The sequence below is a fragment of the Sinocyclocheilus anshuiensis genome, unplaced genomic scaffold (assembly GCF_001515605.1).
Source record: "Sinocyclocheilus anshuiensis isolate Anshui unplaced genomic scaffold, SAMN03320099.WGS_v1.1 scaffold152, whole genome shotgun sequence".
NCBI lineage: Eukaryota > Metazoa > Chordata > Actinopteri > Cypriniformes > Cyprinidae > Sinocyclocheilus > Sinocyclocheilus anshuiensis.
In genome coordinates this window covers 2873719-2887648 of record NW_015555781.1, presented here as the reverse complement: position 1 = coordinate 2887648, position 13930 = coordinate 2873719, and the positions used below count along the sequence as shown (strand labels likewise).

General features: G+C 36.9%; 1 protein-coding gene across 1 annotated transcript in view; it reads right to left on the bottom strand.

Moving 5' to 3' along the window:
• Positions 1-13930, bottom strand: part of LOC107674633 (protein sidekick-1-like) — a 370868-nt gene that overhangs the window by 55907 nt on the left and 301031 nt on the right. The window contains exons 18-23 of the mRNA XM_016468661.1: positions 10965-11080; positions 10682-10877; positions 9411-9509; positions 7293-7484; positions 6492-6613; positions 1053-1162 (exon numbers count right to left, since the gene is read on the bottom strand). Of these exons, the coding sequence (XP_016324147.1) occupies positions 1053-1162; positions 6492-6613; positions 7293-7484; positions 9411-9509; positions 10682-10877; positions 10965-11080 (835 nt within the window). The remainder of the gene's footprint in view (positions 1-1052; positions 1163-6491; positions 6614-7292; positions 7485-9410; positions 9510-10681; positions 10878-10964; positions 11081-13930) is intronic.

Sequence of the window (13930 nt, the reverse complement as noted above, 5' to 3'; positions counted from 1 at the left end):
CTGTTCCCCTTTCGGGCTCTGTCTTTACATTTATTTTGAAAGATGAAGCTTGCGATTATGGTAAGGCGCGTTACATTTCCGAGTGCTTGCGGTGTTCGGCCAATCACAATGCACTGGGTCAGCTGGCCAATCAGAGCAGACTGCACTTGTCGGAAGGAGGGACTTTGTAGAAAACGAAGTGTTTCAGAAAGGCGGGGCATAGAGGACCTACAATAATGTACAGTATTTGAAAAATAATGTGTTTTTTGAACATTAAAGCATGTCAACATATTCTGTTACACCAAATACACAAAATAATGATCTTTAAAAAAGCATCATATGACCCCTTTAATAAGTCTCTAGCATCTATTATTTCTTTTGGCAGAAACAACACCAAACAGGTTAAACAGTTGGCATCCATGTTTGTTACTTACATCCACAAGATGCCATATGCTATATTGTAGCTATGGTTATCACTATGTCAACCATCGCAAGTTCTGGAGTGATTTTTCACCGTGTTGTATTCTGTACACACACAGAGTGATCATTCAGATGCGACTGTCACTCGCAGAACTTCCAGTGTGTAGTGATTTCTGAAGTCCATGCATAAAATAAAGTGTTTTCTGTGTGTAAATAGATTTAATGCACACACTATGTCTCAGCAATTCTGTAGCACATCTAAGTTCAATTGTCTTTTTTCAGCATAAGACAAAGACGTCAAGATCAGAAAGAACAAGAAAGAAGAAAGGAATGAATTGACGGAATCCTCAGGGAAAGAAGCCGAAAATAACAAGATCAGAGGCATAAATACAAAAGCAAAAACATTGCCATAGTGTGCTGACTTGAACTGTGAACCGCTCGATTTGTTTATGCAGGCACAGGATCATAATCTGATTAAGCTGTATACGTGTCTTCAGTAATGCAACTGTAATTGGAATAATCTACATGTCTTAATTTGATTAGGCTCACTTCAAATGTGAATTTATTCAGATTAAAGTAAATGAAAATGCTGTTTACATGGCAATTTCTGTGTTAATGCAGTTAATGTGTGTTTGTAGAGAAACAGCACTGACCTGTAGTGTGTGAACGGGGTGAGATTGGGCACCTCCAGCACCTGAGCTTCAGGGTCATTCTCTCTCACGTACAACACCTTCCACTCTTCCTCTTCCCCGATACTGCCCACCTGAAGACAGAGAGCCCTGCTGTTACAATCAGTGCCAACAATACCAACAACCCCTACATATGATGATCCTCTTGTGAGGGATATATTAAAACATGAAGGCATTTGTATTATTTTCTCTAAAACAGACCCATTCATACAAATGTTAAGGGTAAAAGTTAATGTACTAACATAAAATATGCATTAAATATGTTTTTTAAAACTGTATTTATTGTGAAAAGCAAACACATCTTAAATAAATTGAAAGTCTTACTCTTCACATTTATGGTCTTAGAAAAATAATAAATATATAAGCCAGTTATTTTGGTATTATTTCTATCATTATTTAGATATTATTATTATTTTAAACTGTAAAGTACTGTATGGAGCAGTTGGGGGTTCGGTGCCTTGCTCAAGGGCACCTCAGTCGTGGTATTGAAGGTGGGAGAGAGTGTATTTAGTACTGTCATTGTACTAAACCCAAAACAAATGATTAGAACATTCTCTGGAAGGTGTTCACTTTGTATCATTTTTTCTACACACTAATAGAGTGATGATAGGGAAATAAACCTGAAGAGTAAGATTTTCAGTTCATTTCAAATGTGTTTGTTTTTCACAATAAATATCTTCCAATTAAATATTTAAAAAAAAATTACTGCATTAAACATATCCTATAAATATTTTCAGTTTGTACATTGATTTTGACAGTCCTATAAATAGATTTCGAAAAAGATTTCGAAATCTGATGAAAATTGCAAATCAATATTCACTCATTTATCACCAGGACACAAAAATCATGTTTATAAGTTCCAGGGCTGCTACAAAAAGCACTGCAAATTCTATAAAAAATGTTAAAGACTTAGTCGGTAAATGAGATTTACGTCATAAAAATGTCACAAAGTAAAAGCGGTTAGTCATTTTATGTATCAGTCAGATGGGTGATTCTTCACCAGAATAAGCAGTGGACTTTATGGAAGTAGTCTGGCTACATGAGACTACCTGGACATTAATCTGCCACGGCATTTCCAAACATCTTGAAAGAGCCATTTTTCACCACCGTTTTGAGAACGATATCTCTCAGTGTTTGTCGAGTGCAGAGTCCAAGCAGCGAAGTAAATGAAAGAAGGAGAAGAAAAATCCCCACACTGCACTTTATTATACCCGGTACGTCACAGGCCAAAGCCTCTTAGAGTGTTTTGTAGGGAACGGGCCTTCAGCAGGAATGCAGAGTGGAGAGAGGTTAAAGCTTTTTCAATTGAGTCCAGGACAGTGCCAGCCACTGCCCCATTTCAAACACATTGTGCGAGCCAAGTCTAAACCAATCAAAGCTCATAGCACTCAGGAAGATTTACTATGACCAGTGGAGTGTACTGTATGCGGTAAGCATTTATGCCAACGTGATAGATGTTGGACGCGTGGCACCTTATGCTGGAGACTGCCGTTGTATTTCATAACTGGTGCGTATGCAGGGGCTCTCTCTCACTCGGTGACAGATTTCTGCAGCGGCAGATAGCCCGGCCTCAATCAACTCTGGAATTTAAGTGCCGCCACATGAAAAGCAGATGCTTCCTTTTGCTAGCTCCGGGCCGGCGCCGTCAAGTTCAGAGAGTTGACGTCGATTACAAATTAGGAGTCAGTCATGTGTTTCAATCTGTCATCACTTTTGCAAAAGTCACAGGCGATGTGGAAAGGGTGAGGATGTACTCTCAATACATCTCTGAGCCGTGGAGGGCAATCACAACTGGAACTTGCTGTTATTCAGGTTGAAATGGAAGTGCTGAGTGGAAGTGAATCGAGTATGTGTGATAAGTCTGCATGCAGGCTGTTTTTAAAGCCCTGTGATGACAGCTACTAAATGAGCACTGTGTAACCTTAAGCTTATACTAAACTGATGAGCAGATCGGCTGAATCAAAGTGAGATTTTGAGTTAGCATTTTCCATTTTTATTCATTCATTCATTCATGCATTTTTTATTTATTGTGAGACACAAAACAAACACCAAAACTGTTGTTCGATGTACATTGACCAACAAATAAAAAATATTTTTTGCTCCACTGTCCCAACTTAAATCCTCAAGAAATTGACTAGTTTGTTTCTTTATTTACGAACAGTCAAAAATCTTGTTTGGTGACCTACTGTACAAATAAAAATAGCACTTTTTTTTTTTTTTTGCTCCACTGTCCCACTTTGAATCCTCAAGAACTCAGCTGGTTTATTTTATTTTATTTTATTTTATTTTAGATTTGTTTCATTAAACATGATACAACAGCCAAAAACCATTGTGTGGTGTACACTGATTGACAAATAAAAGCAGCGCAGATATTTTTTGCTCTCACTCTGAATACTCAAGAAATTATTTTATTTTATTTTTTTTCGTTTTGTGAGACAACAGCCAAAAATCTTGTTGATCGACAAATCAGAATTAAAGAAGAACTTAGCTAATTGTAATTTTATTTATTCATTAATTAATTCATTCTTTTCTTGTGAGACACCATGCGACAGCCAAAAAATGTTGTTCATTGTCCACTGTCAAATAAAAATAGCACAGGTAGTTTTTGCTTCACTGTCCCACCTTAAATCCTCAAGAACTCAAGCTGTCAAAAAAGTTGAAATGCACATTCCTAGGATTAGGAGACAAAGCCTGCACAAATCATCATAAGTACTTTGCTCAACACTGCAGGGACGTTTCATTATCATGTAAAATGTTTTTATTTGCTGGTGAAGACTCATCAGGGAGCACTATGAGGATGTACAGCTTCAGTTGGTAGGCGGATAATGATCGGATAAAGAAGAACTGAAATATGACTCACCTGCCCCTCAACGATCCACTTGGAGATGGTCGTCTTCCCATCATCCCCTGCACGGAACTTCAGCGTAGCAGATCGTGAACTGATCTTGGAAATAACCAAATTTGATGGAGGCCCGGGAAGTTCTGCGTGAAACCGGAATGAAGCAAAAGTTAAAAGTTAACATCACAGCAATCAATAACCACAAAACATTCACAAGCATGCCTTCTAAAGCAAACACCACTCAACATTTTGAAATCATGGCTGGAATATTTTTAATAACACTGTGTAGATCCATGTTGCACGAGGGACTGAGTCAAAAAAAAAAAAAAAAGAAGATATTTGCGATTCATTTGAAGTGCAGAGATAAAAAGTCTCATTTGGTTCGAGAAACCTTTGATGAAATTACACTGGAATTAAATCAAATAACAAACGATAGTCTCACATCTGCCTGAAATCCCCACTGAGATATGTAGACGTCTGTTTCCCTAATGTCTCACAATATGCAATTTATCAGCAGGCATTATGGTTTTGGCTTGGCGTTCAGCCAGTTCAGCATTTGCCTTCTTTCAGTGAGAGAAAGCCTGCGCTAAAGCCGGTGCAAATTAATATTTCTCCTTCAGTGCCACATTTGATTTATGGTAGCGCACAGGCACCAACTTCGCAGTTTCTGAGCAAAAAAAGACCAGCATAAAAGATCATCACTCATTCTTATATTGCTTGTGTACAATATTCATGCAGAAATAAGGAAGAGGAGCTCCTGTAATGCAGGTTTTATTTTTAATTGTCTATGTTCAAAAGCTACAACAGACCTGGTGGCACTCCAGATGAAATGGTGGAGGAAGTTACAGTTCCTACGCCCGCCTCCGTCATAGCTGCCACTTCTAGCGTGTACGTAGTGAGGGACGTCAGGCCAGTGACCTTGTAGTCTAACGTGGTGTTGGCCAAAGTACGCGCCACTTGCGATTGGTTCTTCCCCTGAGCTTCCCAGGACACCAGGTAACCTGCAAAACACCATCACATTCATTAAAACTTGAAAAGTCATTTGAGTTTCACACACTTTACAGCTCAAAACCCGTGGGAACGGGTCAATTTGAGGAATTTTTCTGAGGTCTTGAACTTGAAATAAACAATCTCTCTTTAACAAACAAGGTGGGTGAAATGGGGAAGTGCTGTAGAGTTGTCTAGACCCAGGGCCCTGCCCCCTAACCCTCATCTAACTGAGACTAATAGCCAGCAGAGATCCTATGTAATTTGCTGTTTATTGGGAGTATTTTCTCCCAGAGTCAGCACTGTTTCCAATCGCTGAATGTCCTTTTCCATTGAGGCGCTCATAAATCAAGCTTTGCGCTGGGAGAGCAGGCCTAGGCAACATTCAAAGAGCAACAATGCTGTGTACATTGATATAGACAGGCGCTATTTAGTCTAATGTATGTCTGATCTCATTCGTCTCCAAACTCTCGATCTACATCCAGCGCCGTTCCGCAACTCACTCGGCTTAATCTATGTCTAGTATCAATCTACTGCTGCCTCGTTAGTCCACATCTAATTCTTTCTCTGCATTATTGAGATGTCATGAGTGACTCTCATGAAAATGTGTTGTTCTGGTCACATTTCAAGCCAAAACAAAGAAATGAAAAAGAAAATAAATGATATTTTGCATACATAAACTAAACCCATGTATTTTTAAGACTTAGTTTTGACATTATTTACATGACAATTGTTGGTTCAGCCATTTTTGGACATTGTAGAAATATTCTACTCACTATTTATTTACAGTAATGTCTTCTCATTGCCATCCTTTTTGATCTAATTTTCATAATCCTCAAAGATCAATTTTCACTAGATTCTCATTTTTACAGTATTATTAAAAAAACATTCTAAGTTTCGGGGTTTTCAATGTTTTTAAAACAGTTGCAAAATATTATAAATAACAGGTATGTTTTGCTCCACTGTCCCACTTTAAATCCTTCAGAACTTGATTAGTTTGCTTGTTTATTTATTTATTTACTTATTTATGAATTAATTATTTTTAACGAGACAAGATACAACAGTCAAAATTTTGTTCAGTGACCTACTGTACAAATAAAAATATTGCAGATATTTTTTGCTCCAGTCCCACTCAATAACTATTTTATTTTATTTATTTTTTTTAGACACATTTCAACAGCCGAAAATCTTGTTGATCGACAAAGTCAACAAGATAAGAAGAACTCATTTCATTTTTTGTGAGAATGCAGTACAGTGCAACAGCCATTTAAAAAAAATATTTAAATAAAAATAGCACAGACATTTTTTGCCTCACTGTCCCACCTTAAATCCTCCAGAACTCGACTGATTTATCCATCAAGCTGTCAAAATAACTGGAATGCACATTCCCAGGATTAGGAGACAAAGCCTACACAAATCATCATAAGTACTTGACTCAACACTGCAGGGACGTTTCATTATCATGTAAAATGTTTTTATTTGCTGGTGAAGACTCATCAGGGAGCACTATGAGGATGTACAGCTTCAGTTGGTAGGCGGATAATGATCGGATAAAGAAGAACTGAAATATGACTCACCTGCCCCTCAACGATCCACTTGGAGATGGTCGTCTTCCCATCATCCCCTGCACGGAACTTCAGCGTAGCAGATCGTGAACTGATCTTGGAAATAACCAAATTTGATGGAGGCCCGGGAAGTTCTGCGTGAAACCGAAACGAAGCAAAAGTTAAAAGTCACTTCTAAACAACATCCACACATCACAACAATCAATAACCACAAAACATCCACAAGCATGCCTTCTAAAGTCAATAACACTACACATTTTGAAATCTTGACCGGAATATTTTTAATAACACTGTGTAGATCCATGTTGCACGAGGGACTGAGTCAAAAAAAAAAAAAAAAGAAGATATTTGCGATTCATTTGAAGTGCAGAGATAAAAAGTCTCATTTGGTTCGAGAAACCTTTGATGAAATTACACTGGAATTAAATCAAATAACAAACGATAGTCTCACATCTGCCTGAAATCCCCACTGAGATATGTAGACGTCTGTTTCCCTAATGTCTCACAATATGCAATTTATCAGCAGGCATTATGGTTTTGGCTCGGCATTCAGCCAGTTCAGCATTCGCCTTCTTTCAGTGAGAGAAAGCCTGCTTTAAATCCGGTGCAAATGAATATTTCTCCTTCAGTGCCACATTTGATTTATGGCAGCGCATGGGCAACAACTTCGCAGTTGCTGAGCAAAAAAGACCAGCTTAAAAGAACATCATTCTTATATTGCTAGTGTACAATATTCATGCAGAAATAAGGAAGAGTAACTCCTGTAATGCAGGTTTTATTTTTAATTGTCTATGTTCAAAAGCTACAACAGACCTGGTGGCACTCCAGATGAAATGGTGGAGGAAGTTACAGTTCCTACGCCCGCCTCCGTCATAGCTGCCACTTCTAGCGTGTACGTAGTGAGGGACGTCAGGCCAGTGACCTTGTAGTCTAACGTGGTGTTGGCCAAAGTACGCGCCACTTGCGATTGGTTCTTCCCCTGAGCTTCCCAGGACACCAGGTAACCTGCAAAGCACCATCACATTCATTGAAACTTGAAAAGTAATTTGAGTTTACTTCACTTTACAGCTCAAAACCTGTGGGAATGGGTCAATTTGGGGCGTCTCGTCCAAGTTCAACCTGGGATGACAACTCACCAGACCAGAGGAGGAATTTTTCTGAGGTCTTGAACTTGAAATAAACAATCTCTCTTTAACAAACAAGGTGGGTGAAATGGGGAAGTGCTGTAGAGTTGTCTAGACCCAGGGCCCTGCCCCCTAACCCTCATCTAACTGAGACTAATAGCCAGCAGAGATCCTATGTAATTTGCTGTTTATTGGGAGTAATTTCTCCCAGAGTCAGCACTGTTTCCAATCGCTGAATGTCCTTTTCCATTGAGGCGCTCATAAATCAAGCTTTGCGCTGGGAGAGCAGGCCTAGGCAACATTCAAAGAGCAACAATGCTGTGTACATTGATATAGACAGGCGCTATTTAGTCTAATGTATGTCTGATCTCATTCGTCTCCATACTCTCAATCTACATCCAGAGCCATTCTGCAACTCACTCGGCTTAATCTATGTCCAGTATCAGTCTACTGCTGCCTCGTTAGTCCACATCTAATTCTTTCTCTGCATTATTGAGATGTCATGAGTGACTCTCATGAAAATGTGTTGTTCTGGTCATATTTCATGCCAAAACAAAGAAAGAAAGAAAAAAAAAGAAACTTACAAGAAATACAGAAAATAAACCCATGTATTTTTTAAGACTTAATTTTAAGATGATTTGCATTGTGACGTTATTTTCATGACATTAAAGGTTCAGCCATTTTTGGTCACTGTAGAAATATTTTACTTACTATTTATTCACAGTAATGTCTTCGCATTGCCATTATTTATTTTCGAATTTTCATTATTCTCAAAGATTTTTATTAGGTTCTCATTTTTACAGTATTATAAAATAAAATCATATCTCTTATGCTCGAGACTGCATTTATTTGCTTTATAAAAAAAAGTTAAAACAGAAATGTTGCGAAATATTATAAATAACTGTTTTTTTTAATTTTTTTTATTTATGCAGTTAATTAATTTATTTATTTCAGTAATGATAACTTAGTGGAAAATGTGCTTAATTCTCTTTAAAATAATTTCACAATACAACAATATTAATGGTCCTAAAAAAAAAAGTTTTAAAAGCAAAATCTTCTTATTTTTTCTCTTGATTTTATGACCTGGAATTGTTCTTAACAGGCTCATGTTCTTGTCTTAGGCTGGAATGTCAACTCATGCTTACAGATCTTTTGATCATGGTTAACATTTCTTTTATTTTGATCTGTTTGTGTTTTTCGTTCCTGGTGGTAATGATTCCAGCACAATATGGATACTGTAAACAGCACTCCTGGAATACTAAAACACATGCATCTGCGCCCACACACAGAGTCACACGGAGAGACAACCACAACCACACACACACACACACACACACACACACACACACACGCACACACAATCACAAAAGCGTCCTTTATAGCTATGCAACAGGGAGCGAAAATTGTTTCTGCCAACTGAACGCAAACAACGACGCCATAATTGCCTTTGTGCAAATACTCAATGAAGTGTTAAATAGAAGTGTATCCATTAATAAAGCTATACGAACACCCAAGAGTTGCCAAATGAAAATGGAGCTCCTTCACAGGCTCACCTGCTCTGTCTAATGCAACGTTCAGCTATATTTAAACAGAGGGGGGCAGATTAGATTTCATTTAACAGCAACCAGAAATCTAATGAACAAGTCATCATTCCCAAAACTGAATTTTGCAAATACTGGTGCAAATAAATTCATTCAGACTTATTGCTGCAAAATATAAGTGTTTTCCTTTATTATTGTGACATGTCTGCCCATTATTTCTACAGTATCATATCAATAAAAACAGCATAAAGGTCAAAAACACTCACCAGAAATGATGCCGTTCTTGTCCACAGGTTCCTCCCAGCTAACTCTCAGAGACGTGTCCAAAATCTCTGTAAAGCTCAAGCGACCAACAGGGCCTGGAACTAAACACAAAGACGTTTCCTGGTTGTAGACTTCCTTTTGTTCCTAAACAAGCTCTTTCTACTGTAGGCTAATTGCGCTGATCACAGACTAATTCAAACTCTAATTATGAAACATGTGAAATAAAGCATTATTTAGACCCTTCATAATGAACCACAACAAAGATCCCAATGATATCAAAACCTGACACATACACAAACATTGTTGCTTTTTCTTTGTTCATTCTTTTCCCACCAAATATTTCTCCTAATTTCTCACTTGTAGTGTCACCGATGCCTACAGATATAATTATATCGGCTTGACCCACAGAGCAGTATTTGTACTTAAGTTTGAGCAGTACTTTAATTAATGTGACTTTTATTAGACATTTTGTAATTTGGTATTTTATCACCCCAATCTACCCCAGTTTCAGAGCAAGAACACTGACATGATGCTGATGTAAAGGCCAAAAGCTGGCAGTGAGCTAGATATATTAAAATATATATCTGTGTTTTTTGTGGTTTGGCTTTCTCAGTAATTGAAAGAAACATTTTGTTCTGAACTATTCTGTTTAACTTAATTATCTTTGAAGCCTCCATTAAAACAAGGATTAAAAAGGTCATGCAACAGGTACTTTGTGTTTCATCTCTGTTTTGCATTAGTAAACAGTGACAGTAAATATCCATGACTGTGGTCGATTCCATTTTGAGAAGCTGGTGTATTTTTTTTTAATTACACATGCACACACACATCCTTATATATACTGTAAATATGATTATATATTTCTGTGCATTTTATGTCAAACAGCATAGGTCATTGTGTAATTTCTCTGTAAAACAGCACCTGTCATAAAGATGCGAAGACACAACAGGCATTACTCATTAATCATTTCTAAATCCAATTTTACATAATTGTTCTTTTGAACTAAATGTGACTATTTAAGTACAAATGCTTTTCACAGATGATTTGTACATTTCTTCTGCTTGTTTTTCATGAACAAGGGTCAATGTGATTGCTTCTACATTTTTAATTGTGCTTGTAACATGCTTTGTGACAGACAGAAAACAGGTCCTTATTTTATGTAAATCCAATCAATCAGATTCTGAGCACCACTTTTATTATATAATATGATTTAGTGAGAGACAGAAATTCATCCTTATGACATGAAGTATGGACTAACAGTCTAATTACTTACTGTCCTCATGAGTCTGCACCAGTTTGGGGACACTGCGGGGTCCATTCCCTGGTGTGGTGAAGCACAGCACCGAAGTCAAGTACCAGGTGAACTTTTTTAGACCACTGATGTAACCGAGGTGACGTGTCCCATGATAATCAGGGGTGATGGTCACGATGATAACATCCTCTGGAGATCGTTCAGGCCACGCCATCAGCTGAGGGACAGACCAACCCAAAACGTATCATATTTTCTGCATATGACAGGGACTCAATGGAAACCAGTACAGGAGAACTGAGTTTACCTTGTAACCTTGATTAATGCCATTGATGAACTGCTGAGGTGGTGGATTCCAAGTAAATTCAATTGTGGTTGAGTTCACGGCCTTGACCTCCACACCCTGAGGGGGCGCTGTAGGAACTAGAGGCAAGTACATACTGTATGTTAGACTCCTATAACATCCGAATGCAGGGGTGTCCAGACCTGATCCTGGAGGGCCACTATCCAGCAGAGTTTAGCTCTGCTAAATGTGACTTCTCTTATCAGCTACACTGCTAGTCAAATATATGCATATACAGTATACAGCATGCATGCACCCCTTAATACATCTCAAAGGGTTTAGTCTCCGCCTTAGATGTCATGCCCATGGACCGTTGTAATAATTACATAATAACACAGTGTGAACTCCAGAAATCACAATGAATCTGACATTTTCAAATCTACTGAGGGAATTTTTATTTTTATTAATTGCAGAAAACACTGCAAATTGTAATTTAATTTCTTGCAAAAACATAAAACATGCATTGATGTACCGTATTGGCCCGAATATAAGACGACCCTGATTATAAGACGACCCCCCTTTTTCCAGATATACCTTTTGGAAAAAGGCTTTTTAAAAAACAAATCTTGTTTTTTCTCAGTAGAACACATTTTGTCTTCAATCATTTTCATATTGCATATTTTTCCTATTTTATTTTTTGTTTTGAAAGTATGGTAAAAACTGGTAAAATGTACCAACAATCACATTTAAAAAATATACACTTTTTGATATACCATAAAAAAACAAAACATGAATTAGGACATTTAGGTTATCCATCTAATAGTAGCCTACCAAAATCTTATTAACAGTAGAAGTTAAATCTTACTGTAGTCTTCAAAACTGGGTACTGTCTTACGTTTTAAAATCACAAAGGGAGTTTGGTCCCATCATTCACGACTCATGCAGCTGTAAGGTTTTCTTTTTCTTTTGTTTTTACTCGCTATCTTTACAACGCGCATTACATTACGTATTTTATGGCACACTCGTTTTATGCGTATTTGGCGCCACCTATTGTTGTGGGTGTATTATTGACATGTCAAAGTCTAGACCCTGAATATAAGACGACTGCGTTTTTTCAGATGTATTTCCAAGAAAAAAACATCGTCTTATATTCGGGTCAATACGGTACATTAGATGATAGTGAAAAGTGACAACAGATGTTAAAAAGTTAAGGGCTATGCATAAATGTCTGAAAAGTCTGAAAAAAAAAATGTTGATGGAATGATTTGATCTGAAAACTTGAAATGGCCACTGTGGACTGTACTGTGGCCATAGCCAAATTTTATAACAATAACAAAAATAGTCCATGGTTACAGAGTTTGCTCTTGTTTTTATAATGCAAAGTACAGCAACAATATCCATGGCCACTAAAATGACTGACGTTAGAATCGCAAAAGTATTAAAATTCATCAATTAAATTAAGGGGCCCAGCTTACAATCTTCACGGTAAACCTGATATGTGCCTGAGACATTTCTGACCTTTTCTGAGAGTAGCACGCTGTAGCATGGACAAAATAAATGAAAGAAAAAAGATATTCACATTCTATTATACATCCAGTGTCCTTCTAAAAAGCTGAAGCGAGAGAGAAGGCAGTTGAACAAAAGGACAGGTCTTATATAAGCCAAAACACAACAAAACAATATCACAACAGAGTCCTGATTCCAGATTGTTTGCCATACTTCTTCCTCTTCCGTTTTTTTTTTTTTTTTTTGGCTATATGGACACTTTGTTGATGTATAAATAACACAACTTAAAAGTGTGTATCTGTATTACACACACAAAACAGAATTTCAGACTTTCAAAGATTTTCTGTGGAATTGGTTGTGTACATTTATAAAACCCCTGGCAGGAAAATTCATACAAAAAGCATATTCATGAAAGCCTGGTGAGAGGGTTGTGTTTTTTTTTCTTTCTGCGGCTGATCTTTTCAGGTTGCCTGTCAAGCTTTGACTTATTTTGACTCAAAAGACTATCTTTCAAAAGTCTGCCAATTATAGCCCTCTCTTAAAGCGGTGTAAACACATTCATTATGCAGTGCCATCTCTGCTCTTCAGAAGCACTATTCCCTACCTCAAATTCTTCACTGGATAAAACATATGTAGACCTGGTGATGTTTATAAAGCTGTCAATCAATTTGAGTGATTAATTAAATTATTTAATCAAAGGAAGGTTATTTAGTGGTAAATAACATTATTGTTGCAGACATAATTTATACACTAACATTCAAAAGTTTGGGGTTGGTAAATTGTTTTAATGTTTTTTGAAAGAAGTCTCTAATGCTCACCAAGGCTGATTTAACTGATCAAAAAATTCAGCAAAAACAGCATTATTTTGATATAATTTAAAATAATTGTTTTCTATTGTAACATATTTTAAAATGTATTTCATTCCTGTGATGCAAAGCTGAATTTTCAGCATCATTACTCCAGTTTTCAGTGTCACATGATCCTTCAGAAATCATTCTAATATGCTGAATTGCTGCTCAAACAACATTTCATATTATCATCAATGTTGACATAAGTTTGATATTTTTAATATTTTTTGATGTATAGAAAGTCCAAAAGAACAGAATTTATTTGAAATAGAAACCTTTTGTAACGTTTTACCTACAGATGTCCCGATCAGGTTTTTTGTGCCCCCGATCCGATCCGAGATATTGAATATTGAGTATCTGCCGATACTGAGTCCCAATCCAATACATGTATATTCCTATAGGAATGTATATTTGGTGCACACTTCAAGTACATTAAAGTTATTAAAATCAATCCAATGTATACAGAGTTGTGCAGAGAGTAAAAGTAATATATGTATGATGCATGTATATGTATATATACTATATATATTACAAGATACACACACTCTCTCTCTCTCTCTGTGCATATATATATATATATATATATATATATATATATATATACGTGTGTGTGTGTGTGTGTGTGTATAAGACATA